We start from the raw sequence: 21,977 nt of genomic DNA, 5'->3' as shown, positions 1-21,977 counted from the left end.
ATTGAATCTGGCCCATTGAGGTTTATGTAATGTAATATTAAAGGCTCAAAGCACATTCTTCAAACTTAGTTAAAGTATTTTTAATGAGAAAATGAATGTACGCCCGTAAACCTGTCATTTTCAAAGTGGCCTGCAGAGAGCGCTCACTTAGCATTATTATTTAGTATTGCAGTGGTACACTGCTGCATTGAGGCTATGGAACATGCTTTAAGGTTCTACTCAAATCCATAGCATGTACATATGTGAAGCATTAGGCATCTTGCAAGTCGATCGTGTTCTGAAGCCACAAATCCCAAAATACAATGGGGGGATTTCAATCGACACTAAGTGGCCGGAGATATTCATTTGACTGCATTATGCTAGCACATAATGTGCATCTCCTGTATTAACTTTTTGGTGAAATGCTGTTCCAAGGCATTGGCTTGAATTTCTTCTTTCGCCCGCCGGAAATTCGCGAGTTGCAGGCTCACAGCTTGAGCAATCGAATAGTTCCGGGCACTTAACCCTGGAACTACAAACCTGTGAAGCAAATTTCCCCTCAATGATTTGATACATTGATCTCAACAGGGGAAACACAGGAGTGAAGTGAACTTACTGTAGACGCAACTCTCGCCTTTCCCTCTAAATCATGTTTCAGGTATTCGGAAACATTCTTTGTAGGTTGATTTTGTACATTGATTACACCCACTTCGTGCTTTTATTTTCTTAAAGAATGAAACCTAGAAAAATCAAAGAAGACGACGCTCCGAGAACGATTGCCTGCCCTCACAAGGTGAGTGTCTATATAGCGCAGGCATCCCCATTTTTGTTTTCATACCCATAATGCCTTTCCAGTATGATTTATCGGTCAGATCTCCATTCTTAGGGGGGGGATTCAAATGTTATTGCCCCCGATCTCCCGTCTAAAGTCGGAAGATCGCAGGGGGCGATATTCATTTGATGCCCCTGATCGCGCCCATTACTAAACTAATGGTCGCGATCAGAAAAAGTGGCCTTTGGGGCATCCAAACGGATCACTTTTCACACATTTCAGCTCTCCACCCTCCCGGCGGGTGCAAGCTGAAATGCAGACGCCGGCAGCCGATCGCGCCTGAACGGAGCTAAATTTGTGTCTGTTCTGCGCCATGTTTGTTGAATCCATTGGCGCTGTCTCAGAAATATTCTGTTTCCTGTAATGGATGCAATTGGTATTGTGATCTCATGGATAGGAATGCCAGTGTTATCTGTAAAGCCAAGTGATGTCATATGCCGTATCGCATACATCTAGAAATCTAGTCGGTGGGGGGCGATTAAATTGTTTTGCACGCCCCCTGCTGGGCGCCCAGTAGTATTGTTGCTCCCAACGGCTATACCCGTCTAAAGTCTGTGGTTTGGGCACCCCAACCACCGTTTTACACACATTTCTGGGGGGGGGGGGGGGGGGTAAACAATTGAATTGCCCCCAGTGGGTCATAAGGACTGTAACTGCTAGTAATTCCGAGTGCTCAGAAGCAAGAACGTCAGTGTGTATAACAGAACAAATTCTTCTGCGTCTCTACCCATTCTTCTCTCCTGTTTGAGTCAATGTGATAAATTGCTGAGATAGGAGAACCGCTGTGCATGGAGGGAGGGGTCCGACACTGCAGTCTGTCACCAGTTCCTTGCGCTGAACGTTACCCTGACTCGTCTGGTGGATGCCGGGAATTAAGCACTTGATAGATAGGACACGAAGGGTATAGCCCAAATTCCTTCAATTAGATGTCTAAATGTGCGGATGGGAAAAGACTGGAGTCCAACAGCAATGTTAGACAATGACCATATAGCAAATTATATCTTGGTCCTTCCTTTTGTTTGGTTGGTAAGTTTGTATGAACATTTTATAACTGGGAACAATCCCATAAACTAACTTCTAACAAATATCTGTTTGTTTTACAGGGATGTACCAAGATGTTCAGGGATAACTCTGCAATGAGGAAACACTTACACACACACGGTCCACGGGTACACGTATGTGCAGAATGTGGAAAAGCCTTTGTTGAAAGCTCAAAACTTAAGAGACATCAGCTAGTTCATACTGGCGAGAAGCCATTTCAGGTATTGATCCGTGCCTCACCCTTTTTGCCTCACTGATGCTGGCTTATTACTTGGTGGCGTCATTCCGTGCCTAACGTTACTTATTGCTGTTTGAAGATCTTAACTTTTATTCCACTTGTTTCAGCTGAGATTTAGTTCTGTATGCGAGTTAAGACACTTTCCAATTTCTCTCGTAGACACCAGTGTATTGGCACTTACGGGATAATGGGCTGTGTGCCATAAGGAATGTCTGTTTCTAGCGGAAATATTTAGCTGCATCATATAGAATCGTATAGATGGGCTTAGCTTGGACCACAGGCAGGATTTGGAGGAGGATGTTTCCCACCTTCCATCATTTCATTGCTTCGGGATTAAACCTAAAAACCAGTCCTTTAATACAGCTGCAGCGTTCCTTGAAAGTGTTTTTGTCCTTCATGATCATAGCATTTAGGCTGCTTACAGAGGGCGCAGCTGAGGTGTAATACTGCTATAGCCTTCACAGAAGCACCCACAACAGGAATGGTCATAAACGAGACCCTTGTTGGTGACATCATTGGTTTAAAATCTCAGACTGCATTTTATTGGTTCTGTAGTTTGGAGGAAAAGCCATTTATTTCCCTCCCTGTATTATTTTCATCCTGATACGATTTGGTTTCTGGTTTTATAAGCTGCGCTATGTAATCGGTGATTCGTGTGGTCACACTATGGCGTAGTGATCCTTAGCGTTTGTCCAATGGGGGCAGTGAGACGGGCTTGTCTGATTTCTATGTCTGTATAAAGTGATGTCGCCACTGTAACTTGGTTGAAGCTTGGGTTCCATAAAGAGTCAGACCATCTCTGACAGGTTATTTTGCCTTTATTTAGGTTTTGGCCTGAAAGATGATAGAAACCGCTCTGTGAAACGGCTTTGTATAGATGCGGCGGAGGTCTCACTCATCTTCCTCCTCACAGCGTCTTAACTTCTAACAGTAGCAGTGTCCACATTGTGTGGCAAAGCTAGTAGGATCTTTGCATGCTCAGGTGCTACCGTAATAATGAAGATAGGTTTTATTACACTAGTATTATGATTATATATGTTTATTACCATCCACAAAGCTGATGATGGTAGAGCGTTCAGCCACGTAGTGCCTTATGGCCCCTATCCACCACTGAGTACCTTCACCTGATGATCAGTCACATGAAAACTAGAGTGGAGAAACCTGTAGAGTAGTACTTGCTTGGTATCATCTTGTGGTCCACACAACGCTGCCCCTTCCTGTGTGTTCTTTTACTGTCCCAGGAGTACAGGGTATTCTATGTATCGTAGTGTAGTCTATGCACTTGCCATGTACATTGACTTAGTGGGGGTTAAATGTGAGCATTCTAATAAGTTACTGGCTTAGGACATGCAGTAAATGAACTATGATTTCTGTTTGACACGTCCATCTTAATATGGAGTTTTAGCTATAGGTGGCGAGTTTCACGTTGCGATGACCCGTAAAGGTGTGTAATCGGTTCTTGTACTGTTTTGTGTTCCAGTGCACATTTGAAGGCTGTGGAAAGCGATTCTCATTGGACTTCAATTTGCGCACTCACGTGCGGATTCACACCGGAGACCGGCCCTACGTTTGTCCTTTCGACGGCTGTAATAAGAAATTTGCTCAGTCGACCAACCTGAAATCTCATATTTTAACACACGCTAAAGCCAAAAACAACCAGTAACAATACACACGGAAAGACGACTTGCCCCAAACGGCATCTTTATAGGTGTATAAGAGGAATACGCCTGCCCTTTGTACATGGTTTCCAGGAATAAATTTTAAAAGAAGCCTACTCCTCTAACAGACCGTTTTGATAAGTACTGTAGTAAGCTATTGACGGGAAACAAGATTACTATTCAGTGCTTAAGATGCTCTTTTACCCCGTTATCCAGTTTTCAAGTGTTTTTTGTTAAATGTACACCCCCCCCCTCCCTGCTGGAGAGACCGGGTTTTACATCAAGACTCCCCGCCACCACGTCTGACACACTTATACATAGACGCTCACCTCTTCTGAAATAATTTTTTTTGTTTGATTTTTTTTTTTTTTTTTGTGTTTTCCAAGTGTGCATATTGTACACTTTTTTTTTTTTTTTTTTTTTTTTTTTTTTTTTTTGGGGGGGGGGGGGTTAGGGGGGTATGCTTAGTAATGCTACGTGATTAATTTTGGAGGTTGATAACTTTTTGCTTGCAGTAGATTTTCTTTAAAAGAATGGACAGTTACTGTATTAAATGCATACTTCAAAAGTATTTTTCCTGTAAAAAAAAAAAAGAAAAAAAAATTCCAAAAAAGAAAGAAAAAAAAATTGCAAAAGGAAAAAAAAAAAATCTTTATAATAGGTTTTGTTTGTTATCTTTTATTTTGGTTGTATCTTTTTTTATTTTTATTTTTTCCGAAGATGTTATTACACTTTGTATAATTGTACCGTATATAGCTGTAATGAAATCATGTAGCACCAAACCGTAGATGTGATTTAAGGTAGTGTTTATGAAATCCATTTTAGTCACTCTGGTTTTTTTTTTTTTTTTTTTTTCCGGTTAGGGGAGTGATACGCCATATCCAGATGTTCACTGTTTTTATTTGCTTAGGTCATTGGAAGAAATTTGGTGCCTCGGTTGTAGAATGTAATTTATAGACCCTTCTGTTTTGAATTGCTAGCCTCTGGGTCCAGCGTTGATGGCCAATAAATTACCACGAAACAACGTGAGCCTACATGACCTATGGTAATTGGCCTGGACATGCAAGTAACCATCCCCTACCCTTACAGCTCTCAACAGTGGGCTGATGTGATGAGTTCCCTCCTTTTGGATTTGTGCTCAGATACCTACAATGTAGCCTTCTGTGATATCCCGGCTTTTAAAATTCTATCCTACAATTGTGTTTTTAAGAATCGATAACTCTTATCTAAAGCTGATATAAGTGTCTAAGTATCCCGGCACTGCCTGCATTTCACAATATAGTAACTGTCAATGACGTACATTTATTACACAAACTTCTGTCTGTCCACTGTTCAATATGATAGTATGTGAGTGGCTGCAAATGACGGCTGGTGGGGTTCTGTATCCCAATCTGGCAAAAGTTGTGTGTTTGTGACTTGTTTTATTTTTGTTCAGGGGTGGGGAGTGTTATTTGGGGGTTTTGTTTTTTTTTGTTTTTTTTTAACGTTCTGTTTTCTAGGGAGCAGCCGCATGGAGAGAACTGCATGAAGTTGTACCTCTTCTCTCCTCAAATCTTACGTTTTACTGAAAACATTTCTACGTTTTGGAGAGCGTTTTACCCAGCGTGCAACCAGCTGCCTGGGTACTTTGTGTTCTGCAATGTTGGTCATGAAAGTTTCCTACCTGTGTGACTCGGACGCCAGGCATACTTTTTTGTATTTTAATACTGTAAATACATTTATTTCCCAAAATAATTTCAGTTTGTATATATATTTAATTTTTTTCTTTTCTTTTGCGTACGCGTTTGCTGGAGGTGGATTGCTTGCTAGTTTGTGCTGTCCTCTGACGATGCCGTTTTTATGGCACTTCATCAGTTGTTGGCTTTTGCAGAGCTGGGAATTTCATTAAACATGGTTAACAATGTCTGCTGCCCAATCGCACAAGCTGCATACACTTTTACCATTGGTTTTATTTTATCATGCGAGTCAAGTTTCAATTAATCATTATTTGTGTGTAGGTGAATTGTTTTTTTGTTTTTTTACTCTTTCACCCGGAACAGAAAACCTTTTAGTAATTTGTATGTTGTAGGAATCTGGCCATGGCATGGGAGCAATAATCGGCGTAATTGTGCGTGTTTCTACACAGGAGACTATCCGTCAGCTAAAGGAGTAAGTAAAAATACCAAGTGCTCCTGAGTTGGAGAGGGGGACGTCATGGTGCCAGAGCCCATAGCACATTACTAGAGAGGTCCCCTGCGCTTCTTCTCTTGAAGTAGGAAATAGTATCATGCAAGCATGGCCCAACGTGTGGCTCGCCAGCTGTTGTGGAATGACACCTGCCAGCATGCCCTGCTAAAGCATTCTCTTATAACTGTGGAAGGGTATGCTACGACTTTGGTTTTGCAACAGCAGGAGAGCCGTGGATTGGCCAGGCCTGGAGAAGTGTTTAACATATAAGAACACTTTTCTCCATCTTTTGCTACCTGTTCCTGGTGATGTCCCTCATCCATCTATGTGTGATTTTTAACTGGCATCACTCCTCACCACCACGCAGCTGGAGGGAGGGTAGACTAGGCAGGAGTATCTGCGTTCCTCTACCGCCACACATTCTCCATGCCACCCTCTGGGATTTTAGGCTCTGAACATTACTGAAAAGCAAGATAGGGCCTTATTCAAGTTCAGTTGGAAATTTGAACACATCGACGAGTGCCTATTTCTCTGCTGGGCGGCTCTTTCTGTGCAATTCTCAGCAGTTGCAGTTCTGCTACAATCACAAAACTAACTGAAGCTGAATAAGGCCCCATAGTCCAGGTGCATCATTATCAGTGGGAGGCAGCATTGGTTTTGGGCAGCAGACAGAACACTTCTGGGGTTCCTTTTTAAGTATGCAAATTGGCAGCATTCCTGATCTGTACCACATCTCCTGTTACCTGGTGGTTAGGGACATGTTTGTCCAGATATTACATATACAGAGTATGGTTTGTTCGCCACAGAGGGGGGTATTAATTTTTTTGCTTGTTTTTAGGTCGAATTTACATTCAACCTATTCAATGCCTGTGCTGTTTTTCGACTAGTTGAAAAATCTGGTACTAACGAAAACCACGTGTATTGGCGAATTTGCCGCAGATACACGTGTTTTGGTGAATTTGCTTATTTTTTTTTTGCGCAACTTTCATCCATGCCGTTTCACTTATTTATTTATTTTGTCGAATCTGGAAAAAAAATGGGCGTAAAACACCCGCAATTGAATACCCTGTGTCGGATTAGTGCCGTTTTTTTCCAACTTGATTGAATACCCCCCTTAATCAGCATAAGTCACACTGTGAAGTAAAGATGATATGATCTACAACAAGATTGGGGGGGGGGGGGTAGGGTAGGTAGGGGGGTAAATGTTACTGGGTATTCCTTATACTTTAGCGACACACGCCTGAGAGCTTTATTGGGTGTGGGAGATATGGTTACATACAGTATATAAACATGGTGACAACATAAATACGACTGACTAACCCAAAAGCCCTGCACTGCCAGACCGTTCACTGGGGGTCATTCAGAGTTGTTCGCTCGTTGCTGATTTTCGCTATACTGCGATTAGTCGCTTACTGCGCATGCGCTTAGTTATTTTACACAAAAGTTAGGTATTTTACTCACGGCCTAATAAGGATTTTTCATCGTTCTGGTGATAGTAGTGTGATTGACAGGAAGTGGGTGTTTCTGGGTGGAAACTGACCGTTTTCTGGGAGTGTGCGAAAAAAACGCTGGCGTTTCTGGGAAAAACGTGGGAGTGTCTGAAGAAACGGGGGAGTGTCTGGGCGAACGCTGGGTGTGTTTGTGACGTCAAACCAGGAACGAAACTGACTGAACTGATCGCACTATGTTAGGATAAAAGACATGAAAAATGGCAGTATGGGGTGTTCATTGAATATGGACTTATCAAATACATATGGTCCGCATTGTCCAGTGTCTGGTACAAGTTCATACCTTGGGGAGCATTGACTACCTAGTATGATCATAGAGTGCATTACTGAACACCGTTCTGCAGTCCCGCTGGAGTTAGCTGATGAGCCACAAGAAAACCCCCTCACTTTCCCAATGAGATGGAGAATACTGTATTATGGTTTGCCTTCCAAAAACTTCTCTGGCTGTGTACCCATCTTGCAGACTTTTCCTGACTTAAGTTCTTTTCTTTCTAGTGCACCTGGTTTTCAGACACATGTACATTGTCAGGCACAGGAAATTGTATTTGTTTCTCTAGCATCCATAAGGGATATTGGGGAGACTTAGTACGATGGGTATAGATGGGGTCCAAAGGAGTCAGTGCACTTTAAATTTCTTCACTGGGTGTGCTGGCTTCTCCCCTCTATGCCCCCTGCCACAGGCAGTTTAGAAAAAGTGTGTGTGAAGGTGACGACTGGTGAGTGTAAGCCGGGGGCCCTGATAGGGGGTTCCCCTGGTTCATGGTGCGGCTAAATGCGGGTGCGGCATACGGGACCCACCTGGGGGGACGTGCTAGAGACCCCTATGTAAACTGGCTAGCGGTGGCTTAAACTAGCACTTGCGTGATGTTTTTAAGCAAACTAGGAGACTGCCAGTATAAAAATCTCTAGCTCCGGCGCCATTGGGGGAAGTGGAGATACCTCAGAGCGGGACCAGCGGCATTTTGGCGCCTTCCTCTGCTTAATGCAGCAGCATGTACACACAGCGCTTCCTGCCTCACAAGCGACGCTGGAAAATTGGTGCAGGGTGTAGCAAAAGGGGGAGAGCTGCTATTGTACACTTTCTCTATCGTCCTAAGTGGATGCTGGGGTTCCTGAAAGGACCATGGGGAATAGCGGCTCCGCAGGAGACAGGGCACAAAAGTAAAGCTTTTACAGGTCAGGTGGTGTGTACTGGCTCCTCCCCCTATGACCCTCCTCCAGACTCCAGTTAGATTTTTGTGCCCGGCCGAGAAGGGTGCAATTCTAGGTGGCTCTCATAAAGAGCTGCTTAGAGAGTTTAGCTTAGGTTTTTTTATTTTACAGTGATTCCTGCTGGCAACAGGATCACTGCAACGAGGGACAGAGGGGAGAAGAAGTGAACTCACCTGCGTGCAGGATGGATTGGCTTCTTGGCTACTGGACATGAAGCTCCAGAGGGACGATCACAGGTACAGCCTGGATGGTCACCGGAGCCACGCCGCCGGCCCCCTCACAGATGCTGAAGCAAGAAGAGGTCCAGAATCGGCGGCTGAAGACTCCTGCAGTCTTCTTAAGGTAGCGCACAGCACTGCAGCTGTGCGCCATTTTCCTCTCAGCACACTTCACACGGCAGTCACTGAGGGTGCAGGGCGCTGGGAGGGGGGCGCCCTGGGAGGCAAATGAAAACCTTTAAAAAGGCTAAAAATACCTCACATATAGCCCCAGAGGCTATATGGAGATATTTACCCCTGCCTAAATGTACTAAATAGCGGGAGACGAGCCCGCCGGAAAAGGGGCGGGGCCTATCTCCTCAGCACACGGCGCCATTTTCTGTCACAGCTCCGCTGGTCAGGAAGGCTCCCAGGTCTCTCCCCTGCACTGCACTACAGAAACAGGGTATAACAGAGAGGGGGGGCAAAATAAATGGCAAGATATCAATATAAAAGCAGCTATAAGGGAGCACTTAATCATAAGGCTATCCCTGTCATATATAGCGCTTTTTGGTGTGTGCTGGCAGACTCTCCCTCTGTCTCCCCAAAGGGCTAGTGGGTCCTGTCTTCGTATAGAGCATTCCCTGTGTGTCTGCTGTGTGTCGGTACGTGTGTGTCGACATGTATGAGGACGTTATTGGTGTGGAGGCGGAGCAATTGCCAAATATGAGGATGTCACCTCCTAGGGGGTCGACACCAGAATGGATGCCTTTATTTGTGGAATTACGGGATAGCGTCAACTCGCTTAAGCAGTCGTTTGCCGACATGAGGAGGCCGGACACTCAATTAGTGCCTGTCCAGGCGCCTCAAACACCGTCAGGGGGCTGTAAAACGCCCCTTGCCTCAGTCGGTCGACACAGACCCAGACACAGGCACTGATTCCGGTGGTAATGGTGACGAATCAACCGTATTTTCCAGTAGGGCCACACGTTATATGATTTTGGCAATAAAGGAGATGTTACATTTAGCTGATACTACAGGTACCACTAAACAGGGTATTATGTGGGGTGTGAAAAAACTACCAGTAGTTTTTACCGAATCAGAAGAATTAAATGACGTGTGTGATGAAGCGTGGGGTGCCCCGATAAAAAACTGCTAATTTCAAAGAAGTTATTGGCTTTATGCACTTTCCCGCCAGAGGTTAGGGAGCGCTGGGAAACACCTCCTAGGGTGGACAAAGCGCTAACACGCTTATCAAAACAAGTGGCGTTACCCTCTCCTGAGACGGCCGCACTTAAAGATCCATCAGATAGGAGGATGGAAAATATCCAAAAAGGTATATACACACATGCAGGTGTTATACTACGACCAGCTATTGCGACTGCCTGGATGTGCAGTGCTGGGGTAGTTTGGTCAGAGTCCCTGATCGAAAATATTGATACCCTGGACGGGGACAATATTTTACTGTCGTTAGAACAAATAAAGGATGCATTTCTTTATATGCGTGATGCACAGAGAGATATCTGCACACTGGCATCACGGGTAAGTGCTATGTCCATTTCGGCCAGAAGAGCTTTATGGACACGACAGTGGACAGGCGATGCGTAGAGGAGTTATTTGGGGTCGGTCTATCGGCTTTGGTGGCCACGGCTACGGCCGGGAAATCCACCTTTCTACCTCAAGTCACTCCCCAACAGAAAAAGGCACCGACTTTTCAACAGCAGCCTTTTCGTTCCTTTAAAAATAAGAGAGCAAAGGGCTATTCATATCTGCCACGAGGCAGAGGACGAGGGAAGAGACAGCAACAGGCAGCTCCTTCCCAGGAACAGAAGCCCTCCCCGGCTTCTACAAAAGCCTCAGCATGACGCTGGGGCTTCGCAAGCGGACTTGGGGGCGGTAGGCGGTCGTCTCAAAAATTACAGCGCGCAGTGGGCTCACTCGCAGGTAAATCCCTGGATCCTGCAGATAATATCTCAGGGGTACAGGTTGAAATTAGAGACAGAGCCACCTCGCCGTTTCCTGAAGTTGGCTTTACCAACGTCCCCCTCAGAAAGGGAGACGGTTTTGGAAGCCATTCACAAGCTGTATTCTCAGCAGGTGATAGTCAAGGTACCTCTTCTACAACAAGGGAAGGGGTATTATTCCACTCTTTTTGTGGTACCGAAGCCGGATGGCTCGGTAAGGCCTATTCTAAATCTGAAGTCCTTGAACCTGTACATAAAGAAGTTCAAGTTCAAGATGGAGTCACTCAGAGCAGTGATAGCGAACCTGGAAGAAGGGGACTTTATGGTATCCTTGGACATCAAGGATGCGTATCTCCACGTTCCAATTACCCCTCACACCAGGGGTACCTCAGGTTCGTTGTACAAAACTGTCACTATCAGTTTCAGACGCTGCCGTTTGGTTTGTCCACGGCACCTCGGGTCTTTACAAAGGTAATGGCCGAGATAATATTTCTTCTTCGAAGAAAAGGCGTATTAATTATCCCATACTTGGACGATCTCCTAATAAGGACAAGGTCCAGAGAACAGCTAGAGATGGGTTTAGCACTATCTCAAGAGGTGCTAAAGCAGCACGGATGGATTCTGAATATTCCAAAATCCCAATTAATGCCGACAACTCGTCTGCTGTTCCTGGGGATGATTCTGGACACAGTTCAGAAAAAGGTTTTTCTTCCCGAAGAAAAAGCCAAGGAGTTATCTGACCTGGTCAGGAACCTCCTAAAACCAGGAAAGGCGTCTGTACATCAATGCACAAGAGTCCTGGGAAAAAATGGTAGCTTCTTACGAAGCAATCCCTTTCGGCAGATTCCATGCAAAGGGATCTGTTGGACAAATGGTCAGGGTCGCATCTTCAGATGCACCTGCGGATAACCCTGTCGCTGAGGACAAGGGTATCCCTTCTGTGGTGGTTGCAGGAGGCTCATCTATTGGAGGGCCGCAGATTCGGCATGCAGGATTGGATCCTGGTGACCACGGATGCCAGCCTGAGAGGCTGGGGAGCAGTCACACAGGGAAGAAATTTCCAGGGAGTGTGGTCGAGCCTGAAAAAGTCTCTTCACATAAGCATTCTGGAACTAAGAGCAATCTACAATGCTCTAAGCCAGGCGGAACCTCTGCTTCAAGGAAGACCGGTGTTGATCCAGTCGGACAACATCACGGCAGTCGCCCATGTAAACAGACAGGGCGGCACAAGAAACAGAATGGCAGAAGCTGCCAGGATCCTTCGCTGGGCGGAGAATCACGTGATAGCACTGTCAGCAGTATTCATCCCGGGCGTGGACAACTGGGAAGCAGACTTCCTCAGCAGACACGACCTTCACCCGGGAGAGTGGGTACTTCATCCAGAAGTTTTCCACATGCTATTAAACCGTTGGGTAAAACCAATGGTGGACATGATGGCGTCTCGCCTCAACAAGACACTGGACAGTTATTGCGCCAGGTCAAGAGATCCGCAGGCAATAGCTGTGGACGCGTTGGTAACACCTTGGGTGTACCAGTCCGTATATGTGTTTCCTCCTCTGCCTCTCATACCAAAGGTATTGAGGATTATACGGCAAAGAGGAGTAAGACTAGTGGCTCCGGATTGGCCAAGAAGGACTTGGTCCCCTTAACTTCAAGAGATGGTCACGGACGATCCGTGGCCTCTACTTCTGAGAAGGGACCTGCTTCAGCAGGGTCCTTGTCTTTTTCAAGACTTACCGCGGCTGCGTTTGACGGCATGGCGTTTGAATGCCAGATCCTAAAAGGAAAAGGCATTCCAGAAGAAGTCATTCCTACCTTGATAAAGGCAAGGAAGGAAGTCACCGCGAAGCATTATCGCCGTATTTGGCGAAAATATGTTGCGTGGTGCGAGCAGCGGAGTGCTCCGATGGAGGAATTTCAACTGGGTCGTTTTCCTACATTTCCTGCAATCAGGATTGTCTATGGGTCTAAAATTGGGATCTATTAAGGTTCAAATTTCGGCCCTATCAATATTCTTCCAAAAAGAATTGGCCTCAGTCCCTGAGGTCCAGATTTTTATCAAAGGAGTACTGCATATACAGCCTCCTGTGGTGCCTAAGGTGGCACCGTGGGATCTAAATGTAGTTTTAGATTTCCTCAAATCCAATTGGTTTGAACCACTAAAGAATGTGGATTTGAAATATCTCACATGGAAAGTGACTATGTTACTGGCCCTGGCTTCGGCCGGGAGAGTATCTGAACTGGCGGCTTTGTTTTATAAAAGCCCTTATTTAATTTTCCATTCGACATAGGGCAGAGCTGCGGACGCGTCCGCATTTTCTCCCTAAGGTGGTATCAGGGTTTCACCTGAACCAGCCTATTGTAGTGCCTGCGGCTACAGACGACTTGAAGGACTCCAAGTTGTTGGACGTTGTCAGAGCCTTAAAAATATACATTTAAAGGACGGCTGGAGTCAGAAAATCTGACTCGCTGTTTATACTGTATGCACCCAACAAGTTGGGTGCACCTGCTTCTAAGCAGTCGATTGCTCGTTGGATTTGTAACAAAATTCAACTTGTACATTCTGTGGCAGGCCTGCCACAGCCTAAATCTGTTAAGGCCCATTCCGCAAGGAAGGTGGGCTCATCTTGGGCGGCTGCCCGAGGGGTCTCGGCATTACAACTCTGCCGAGCAGCTACGTGGTCAGGGGAGAACACGTTTGTAAATTTTTACAAATTTGATACCCTGGCAAAGGAGGACCTGGAGTTCTCTCATTCGGTGCTGCAGAGTCATCCGCACTCTCCCGCCCGTTTGGGAGCTTTGGTATAATCCCCATGGTCCTTTCAGGAACCCCAGCATCCACTTAGGACGATAGAGAAAATAAGAATTTACTTACCGATAATTCTATTTCTCGGAGTCCGTAGTGGATGCTGGGCGCCCATCCCAAGTGCGGATTATCTGCAATACTTGTACATAGTTATTGTTAACTAATTCGGGTTATTGTTTAGGAAGCCATCTTTCAGAGGCTCCTCTGTTATCATACTGTTAACTGGGTTTAGATCACAAGTTGTACGGTGTGATTGGTGTGGCTGGTATGAGTCTTACCCGGGATTCAAAATCCTCCCTTATTGTGTACGCTCGTCCGGGCACAGTACCTAACTGGAGTCTGGAGGAGGGTCATAGGGGGAGGAGCCAGTACACACCACCTGACCTGTAAAAGCTTTACTTTTGTGCCCTGTCTCCTGCGGAGCCGCTATTCCCCATGGTCCTTTCAGGAACCCCAGCATCCACTACGGACTCCGAGAAATAGAATTATCGGTAAGTAAATTCTTATTATCTGTGTCCTATACAGGACACAAATCATTAGGGTTTCACTGATATAGTAAGCTGACAGCCTCACTGGGGCTGTACAGCTAGGGGTGTGCTGGTCCTCTCTCTGTATGTCTCCTCTCACATACAGTAAGGGCAGGCTTGCTAAGTATTACTGTCTGTGTGTATGTCATTGTGATTACTGTAAACATGGGTAAGCACAAACTAGGCAGTGTATGCCACACCAGATTATCTCCCTTATCATCTGATTCTGTTTCATGTGAACAATGCAGCCAATCTTCACATCTCAGTGAAGGGGCTGGAGGAGAGGGACCAGAGCCATCCTGGTTAGGGTCTCTTAAGATTATGATGTCTGATATGTCATCACAACTCACTGCTAATGTACAGAAAACTCAGCTACTCCAACAGGCTGTTGCAGACTTAGCTGCTCGGGCAGATGTTACACAGCCCCCCCCTCTCATGCAGGACCACAAAAGCGTGGTTTACCTGCTCTGATTCAGATGAGGAAATACAGGAGGATGGGGATGACTTGGATCCCGTTCGTGTGGATTCTGGCTATGCGGGACGTGTTAAAGCTCCCTCTAGAGAACGCTGCGTCACAGCAGTCCTTTTTCTTTACACAAAACAAGCCTAATGTCACTTTCCCTGCTTTTGCAGAGTTAGATCTTTTTAAATTAGCCTGGAAAAATCCAGACAAAACGTACCAAATGTCAAAACGATTTTTGCACACTTTCCCATTTGCTCCTGAAGGTAGGAAATTCTAGGAAGAGCCCCCGGGAGTTGACTACTCAGTCTCGCGACTGTCAAAAAAGCCGGTGCTGCCTGCCCAGGACTCCTTTACCATAAAGGACCCTGGGGACAAAAGATAGAGACTACACTAAAGTCTATCTACACAGCAGCTGGTGTATTGCAAAGGCCGGTCATAGCGGGTTGCTGGATGAGCTATGACATTCATACATGGGCTACTCAGATTCAGGAGGGCCTCTCCGGTAATATGGCTCTGGTCACTACGGTCACTCTCCTGAAGCACATTCAGGACACTGCACGCGTCCTGTGTGACTCGCTCAAGGTGATGGGCAATGTTAATGCTGGGACCTCTGCCATGGCAGTATCGGCGCACAGGGCCTTGTGGTTGCGTCAGTGGATAGCAGATGCAAAATCCAAGCGCAGTGTGGAATCCCTCCTCTTTTCTGGGGAATGGCTCTTTGGGGTTGAGTTGGATACGTGGATTTCCAAAGTCACTGCAGGGAAATTTACGTTTCTCCCCTCTGGGGCCCCGCCAGCTAGGCGTTCCTTTCCGGGGCTGTCTGTTCAGTGCTTTCGGGTTAACAGATTTCAATCCTAGGGCCAGGGGTGCCTCCAATGTGACTAGAGGCACCAGAGCTAAGACAAAAAGACCTGCAAACACCGGTTCTCAGGAACAGAGCACCAGTTCTGCTTCCACTAAGTCCTCAGCATGACTGTGCCCACCCACCCCGAGGGGATCTCGAGGTGGGAGCTCGACTGCGTCACTTCATCCGCGTCTGGGAGGTTTCCTGCCAGAATACCTGGGTTTAGGACTTCATTTGTCAGGGCTACAAGCTGGAGTTCGACGGTGCTCCTCCCCAACGCTTTTTCAAATCAAGCTTACCCGCTTTGGAGGATACGCAAGTTACGTTGCAATAGGCCATCCAAAGTTTTTGTCCAGTCCCACGTCATTGTTCCAGTACCAATACTACAACGAGGCAGGGGTTAGTACTCCAACCTGTTTGTGGTACCGAAGCAAGATGGTTCGGTAAGGCCCATTTTTAATCTAAAGTCCTTGAACCCTTACTTAAAGGTTTTCAAGTTCAAAATGGAATCCCTGTGAGTAAGGTCTGCGGGCCTGGAAGAACAGGAATTCAGGGTTTCCTTGGATATCAAGGACGCCTACCTTCATATTCCTATTTGGCCACCTCATCAGGCTTATCTGAGGTTTGCCCTGCTGGACGACCACTACCAGTTCCAGGCACTGCCCTTCGACCTGTCCACAGCTCCGAGGGTATTCACAAAGGTAATGGCGGAGATGATGTTCTGTGTCCATGGGGTCAATGTCCCTTACCTGGACGACCTTCTGATAAAAGCAAGATCCACACTATCCAACTTCTGTCACACCATGGGTGGATTCTCAATTTACAGAAGTCCCACCTGGAGCCAACTCAGCTGCTCCTGTTCCTGGGGATGTTACTGGATACTGTGGCCCAGAAGGTGTTCCTCCCGGAGGACAAAGTGACAACACTTCAGGAAATGGCCCGTATGGTGCTCCGACCTGCTTGAGTATCCATCCATCTCTGCATAAGATTGTTGGGAAAGATGGTTGCCTCATTCGAGGCAATCCAATATAGGAGGTTCCATGCCAGAACATTTCAATTGTGATCCGGACTACTTGCTCAGGAGATCCATCTACAGGTGCATCGAATGATACGGCTGTCACCTCAGGCCCGGATTTCCCTCCTGTGGTGGCTGCAGTCTTCAAATCTCTTTGAAGGCCAGAGTTTCGGGATTCAGGATTGGATCCTCCTCACAACAGATGCGAGTCTGAGAGGATGGGGAGCTGTCACCCAAGGAGCGCAGTTCCAGGGCAGGTGGTCAGCCCACGAAGCCCTCCTTCCGATCAACATTCTGGAACTTCGGGCAGTCTACAACGCCCTGCTTCAGACCATCTACTCTGCTCAAGGATCACACGATCCAGGTACAGTCTGACACCACCACAGCAGGGATGGACAAAAAGCAGAGCCTGCATGCGAGAGGTGTCAAAGATACTCCTCTGGGCTGAAAGAAATGCAAAAGCAATGTCAGCCATCTTCATTCCGGGAGTGGACAACTGGGAAGCGGACTTCCTGAGTCATCACGATCTCCACCCGGGGGAGTTGGGGTCTCCACCATCAGGTGTTTCAGTAGGTCATCGACCGGTGGGGCTGCCCACAAATAGACATGATGGCTTCTCGACTCAACATGAAGCTTCACTGGTATTGCTCACGAACCAGGGACCCTCAGGCGAGGGCAGTAGATGCACTGACGTCACCTTGGTCTTACGGGCTGTTATAAATGTTTGCTCTGATTCCGTTGCTCCCAAGGGTGCCCAAGCGAATCAAAAATCAAAGAGTCCAGGCAATTCTGATTTCTCTAACGTCCTAAGTGGATGCTGGGGACTCCGTAAGGACCATGGGGAATAGCGGCTCCGCAGGAGACTGGGCACAAAGTAAAAGCTTTAGGACTAGCTGGTGTGCACTGGCTCCTCCCCCTATGACCCTCCTCCAAGCCTCAGTTAAGATTTTGTGCCCGAACGAGAAGGGTGCAATCTAGGTGGCTCTCCTGAGCTGCTTAGAGTAAAAGTTTAAATAGGTTTTTTTTATTTTCAGTGAGACCTGCTGGCAACAGGCTCACTGCATCGAGGGACTAAGGGGAGAAGAAGCGAACTCACCTGCGTGCAGAGTGGATTGGGCTTCTTAGGCTACTGGACATTAGCTCCAGAGGGACGATCACAGGCCCAGCCATGGATGGGTCCGAGAGCCGCGCCGCTGTCCCCCTTACAGAGCCAGAAGACTGAAGAGTCCGGAACATCGGCGGCAGAAGACGTCCTGTCTTCAATAAGGTAGCGCACAGCACTGCAGCTGTGCGCCATTGCTCTCAGCACACTTCACACTCCGGTCACTGAGGGTGCAGGGCGCTGGGGGGGGGGGGCGCCCTGAGACGCAATAAAAACACCTTTTTGGCAAAAAATACATCACATATAGCTCCTGGGCTATATGGATGCATTTAACACCTGCCTATTTTTACATAAAAAAGCGGGAGAAAGGCTCCGCCCCTTTTTCGGCTGCCTATCTCCTCAGCACACTGGCGCCATTTTTTCCTCACAGCTCCGTTGGAGGAAGGCTCCCTGACTCTCCCCTACAGTCCTGCACTACAGAAACAGGGTAAAACAAGAGAGGGGGGGCACAAAATTGGCATATAAATATATACAGCAGCTATATTAGGGAAAAACACTTATATAAGGTTATCCCTGTATATATATATAGCGCTCTGGTGTGTGCTGGCAAACTCTCCCTCTGTCTCCCCAAAGGGCTAGTGGGGTCCTGTATCAGAGAATTCCCTGTGTGTGTGCTGTGTGTCGGTACGTTGAATCGACATGTATGAGGAGGAAAATGGTGTGGAGGCGGAGCAATTGCCTGTGTTAGTGATGTCACCCCCTAGGGAGTCGACACCTGACTGGATGGTCTTATGGAAAGAATTACGTGATAGTGTCAGCACTTTCCAAAAGACTGTTGACGACATGAGACAGCCGGCAAATCAGTTAATACCTGTACAGGCGTCTCAAACACCGTCAGGGGCTCTAAAGCGCCCGTTACCTCAGGTCGATACGGACACTGACTCCAGTGTCGACGGTGAGGAAACACGTATTTTCCAGTAGGGCCACACGTTACATGATCACGGCAATGAAGGAGGTTTTGAACATTTCTGATACTACAAGTACCACAAAAAAAGGGTATTATGTGGGGTGTGAAAAAACTACCCGTAGTTTTTCCCGAATCAGATGAATTAAATGAGGTGTGTGATGAAGCGTGGGTTTCCCCCGAAAAAAAAAACTGCTAATTTCTAAAAAGTTATTGGCATTATACCCTTTCCCGCCAGAGGTTAGGGCGCGTTGGGAAACACCCCCTAGCGTAGATAAGGCGCTCACACGCTTATCAAAACAAGTGGCGTTACCGTCCCCTGATACGGCCGCCCTCAAGGAACCAGCTGATAGGAAGCTGGAAAATATCCTTAAAAGTATATACACACATACTGGTATTATACTGCGACCAGCAATCGCCTCAGCCTGGATGTGCAGTGCTGGGGTGGCTTGGTCGGATTCCCTGACTGAAAATATTGATAACCTGGACAGGGACAATATATTATTGACTATAGAGCATTTAAAGGATGCATTTCTATATATGCGAGATGCACAGAGGGATATTTGCACTCTGGCATCAAGAGTAAGTGCGATGTCCATTTCTGCCAGAAGAGGATTATGGACGCGACAGTGGTCAGGGGATGCGGATTCCAAACGGCATATGGAAGTATTGTCGTATAAAGGGGAGGAGTTATTTGGGGTCGGTCTATCGGACCTGGTGGCCACGGCAACGGCTGGAAAATCCACCTTTTTACCCCAAGTCACCTCGCAGCAGAAAAAGATACCGTCTTTTCAGGCTCAGTCCTTTCGTCCCCATAAGGGCAAGCGGGCAAAAGGCCACTCATATCTGCCCCGGGGCAGAGGAAGGGGAAAAAGACTGCAGCAGACAGCCTCTTCCCACGAACAGAAGCCCTCCCCCGCTTCTGCCAAGTCCTCAGCATGACGCTGGGGCCTTACAAGCGGACTCAGGCACGGTGGGGGCCCGTCTCAAGAATTTCAGCGCGCAGTGGGCTCACTCGCAAGTGGACCCCTGGATCCTGCAGGTAGTATCTCAAGGGTACAAATTGGAATTCGAGACGTCTCCCCCTCGCCGGTTCCTGAAGTCTGCTTTACCAACGTCTCCCCCCGACAGGGAGGCGGTATTGGAAGCCATTCACAAGCTGTATTCCCAGCAGGTGATAATCAAGGTACCCCTCCTACAACAGGGAAAGGGGTATTATTCCACGCTGTTTGTGGTACCGAAGCCGGACGGCTCGGTGAGACCAATTTTAAATCTGAAATCCTTGAACACTTACATAAAAAGGTTCAAGTTCAAGATGGAGTCACTCAGAGCAGTGAGCAGTTACCAAGGTAATGGCCGAAATGAGGATTCTTCTTCGAAGAAAAGGCGTCTTAATTATCCCTTACTTGGACGATCTCCTGATAAGGGCAAGGTCCAGAGAACAGTTAGAGGTCGGAGTAGCACTATCTCAAGTAGTACTACGACAGCACGGATGGATTCTAAATATTCCAAAATCGCAGCTGATTCCGACGACACGTCTGCTGTTCCTAGGGATGATTCTGGACACAGTACAGAAAAAGGTGTTTCTCCCGGAGGAGAAAGCCAAGGAGTTATCCGACCTAGTCAGGAACCTCCTAAGACCAGGCCAAGTGTCAGTACATCAATGCACAAGGGTCCTGGGAAAGATGGTGGCTTCTTACGAAGCGATTCCATTCGGCAGATTCCACGCAAGAACTTTTCAGTGGGATCTGCTGGACAAATGGTCCGGATCGCATCTTCAAATGCATCAGCGGATAACCCTGTCTCCAAGGACAAGGGTGTCTCTCCTGTGGTGGTTACAGAGTGCTCATCTCCTAGAGGGCCGCAGATTCGGCATTCAGGATTGGGTCCTGGTGACCACGGATGCCAGCCTGAGAGGCTGGGGAGCAGTCACACAGGGAAGAAATTTCCAGGGCTTGTGGTCAAGCATGGAAACGTCACTTCACATAAATATCCTGGAACTCAGGAAAGTCAGGCAAGACCTCTGCTTCAGGGTCAGCCGGTGTTGATCCAGTCGGACAACATCACGGCAGTCGCCCACGTAAACAGACAGGGCGGCACAAGAAGCAGGAGGGCAATGATGGAAGTGGCAAGGATTCTTGCTGGGTGGAGAATCATGTGATAGCACTGTCAGCAGTGTTCATTCCGGGAGTGGACAACTGGGAAGCAGACTTCCTCAGCAGACACGATCTTCACCCGGGGGAGTGGGGACTTCACCCAGAAGTCTTCCACATGATTGTGAACCGTTGGGAAAAACCAAAGGTGGACATGATGGCGTCCCGCCTCAACAAAAAACTAGACAGATATTGCGCCAGGTCAAGGGACCTTGGACGCTCTGGTAACACCGTGGGTGTACCAGTCAGTGTATGTGTTCCCTCCTCTGCCTCTCATACCCAAGGTACTGAGAATCATAAGAAGGAGAGGAGTAAGAACTATACTCGTGGCTCCGGATTGGCCAAGGAGGACTTGGTACCCGGAACTTCAAGAGATGCTCACGGAGGACCCGTGGCCTCTACCTCTAAGAAGGGACCTGCTCCAGCAGGGACCCTGTCTGTTCCAAGACTTACCGCAGCTGCGTTTGACGGCATGGCGGTTGAACGCCGGATCCTGAAGGAAAAAGGCATTCCGGATGAAGTCATCCCTACCCTGATCAAAGCCAGGAAGGATGTAACCGTGCAACATTATCACCGTATCTGGCGTAAATATGTTGCGTGGTGCGAGGCCAGGAAGGCCCCTACAGAGGAATTTCAACTGGGTCGTTTCCTGCATTTCCTGCAAACAGGACTGTCTATGGGCCTAAAATTAGGGTCCATTAAGGTTCAAATTTCGGCCCTGTCGATTTTCTTCCAAAAAGAACTAGCTTCACTTCCTGAAGTTCAGACGTTTGTCAAAGGGGTATTGCATATACAGCCTCCTTTTGTGCCTCCAGTGGCACCTTGGGATCTCAGTGTGGTGTTGGGATTCCTAAAATCACATTGGTTTGAACCACTCACCACTGTGGACTTAAAATACATAACATGGAAAGTGGTAATGCTGTTAGCCCTGGCTTCAGCCAGGCGTGTTTCAGAATTGGCGGCTTTCTTATAAAAGCCCTTACCTAATTTTCCATACGGACAGGGCAGAATTGAGGACTCGTCCTCAATTTCTCCCTAAGGTGGTTTCAGCATTTCACTTGAACCAGCCTATTGTGGTGCCTGCGGCTACTAGGGACTTGGATGATTCCAAGTTGCTGGACGTGGTCAGGGCCCTGAAAATATATGTTTCCAGGACGGCTGGAGTCAGAAAATCTGACTCGCTGTTTATCCTGTATGCACCCAACAAGCTGGGTGCTCCTGCTTCTAAGCAGACTATTGCTCGTTGGATTTGTAGTACAATTCAGCTTGCACATTCTGTGGCAGGCCTGCCACAGCCAAAATCTATAA

General features: G+C 47.2%; 1 protein-coding gene across 3 annotated transcripts in view; it reads left to right on the top strand.

The window, feature by feature from the left end:
* The window catches only part of YY1 (YY1 transcription factor), a 36,282-nt gene extending 30,800 nt beyond the window's left edge, over positions 1 to 5,482 (top strand). For 2 of the 3 annotated variants that reach the window (XM_063948345.1, XM_063948344.1), the window contains exons 3-5: positions 712 to 772; positions 1,915 to 2,073; positions 3,571 to 4,105. In XM_063948345.1, coding sequence (XP_063804415.1) covers positions 712 to 772; positions 1,915 to 2,073; positions 3,571 to 3,753 — 403 coding nt within the window. In that variant the 3' untranslated portion in view covers positions 3,754 to 4,105. Of the gene's footprint in view, positions 1 to 711; positions 773 to 1,914; positions 2,074 to 3,570; positions 4,106 to 4,611 lie in introns of those variants that run through there. The other variant, XM_063948346.1, reaches the window with a different exon arrangement.
* Positions 5,483 to 21,977: the final 16,495 nt, after the last annotated feature.

The sequence above is a fragment of the Pseudophryne corroboree genome, chromosome 12 (genome assembly GCF_028390025.1).
Source record: "Pseudophryne corroboree isolate aPseCor3 chromosome 12, aPseCor3.hap2, whole genome shotgun sequence".
In the NCBI taxonomy this organism is placed as follows: Eukaryota; Metazoa; Chordata; class Amphibia; order Anura; family Myobatrachidae; genus Pseudophryne; species Pseudophryne corroboree.
Note: the sequence above shows the minus strand (reverse complement) of the source record. Positions and strands in the feature narration are given on the sequence as shown.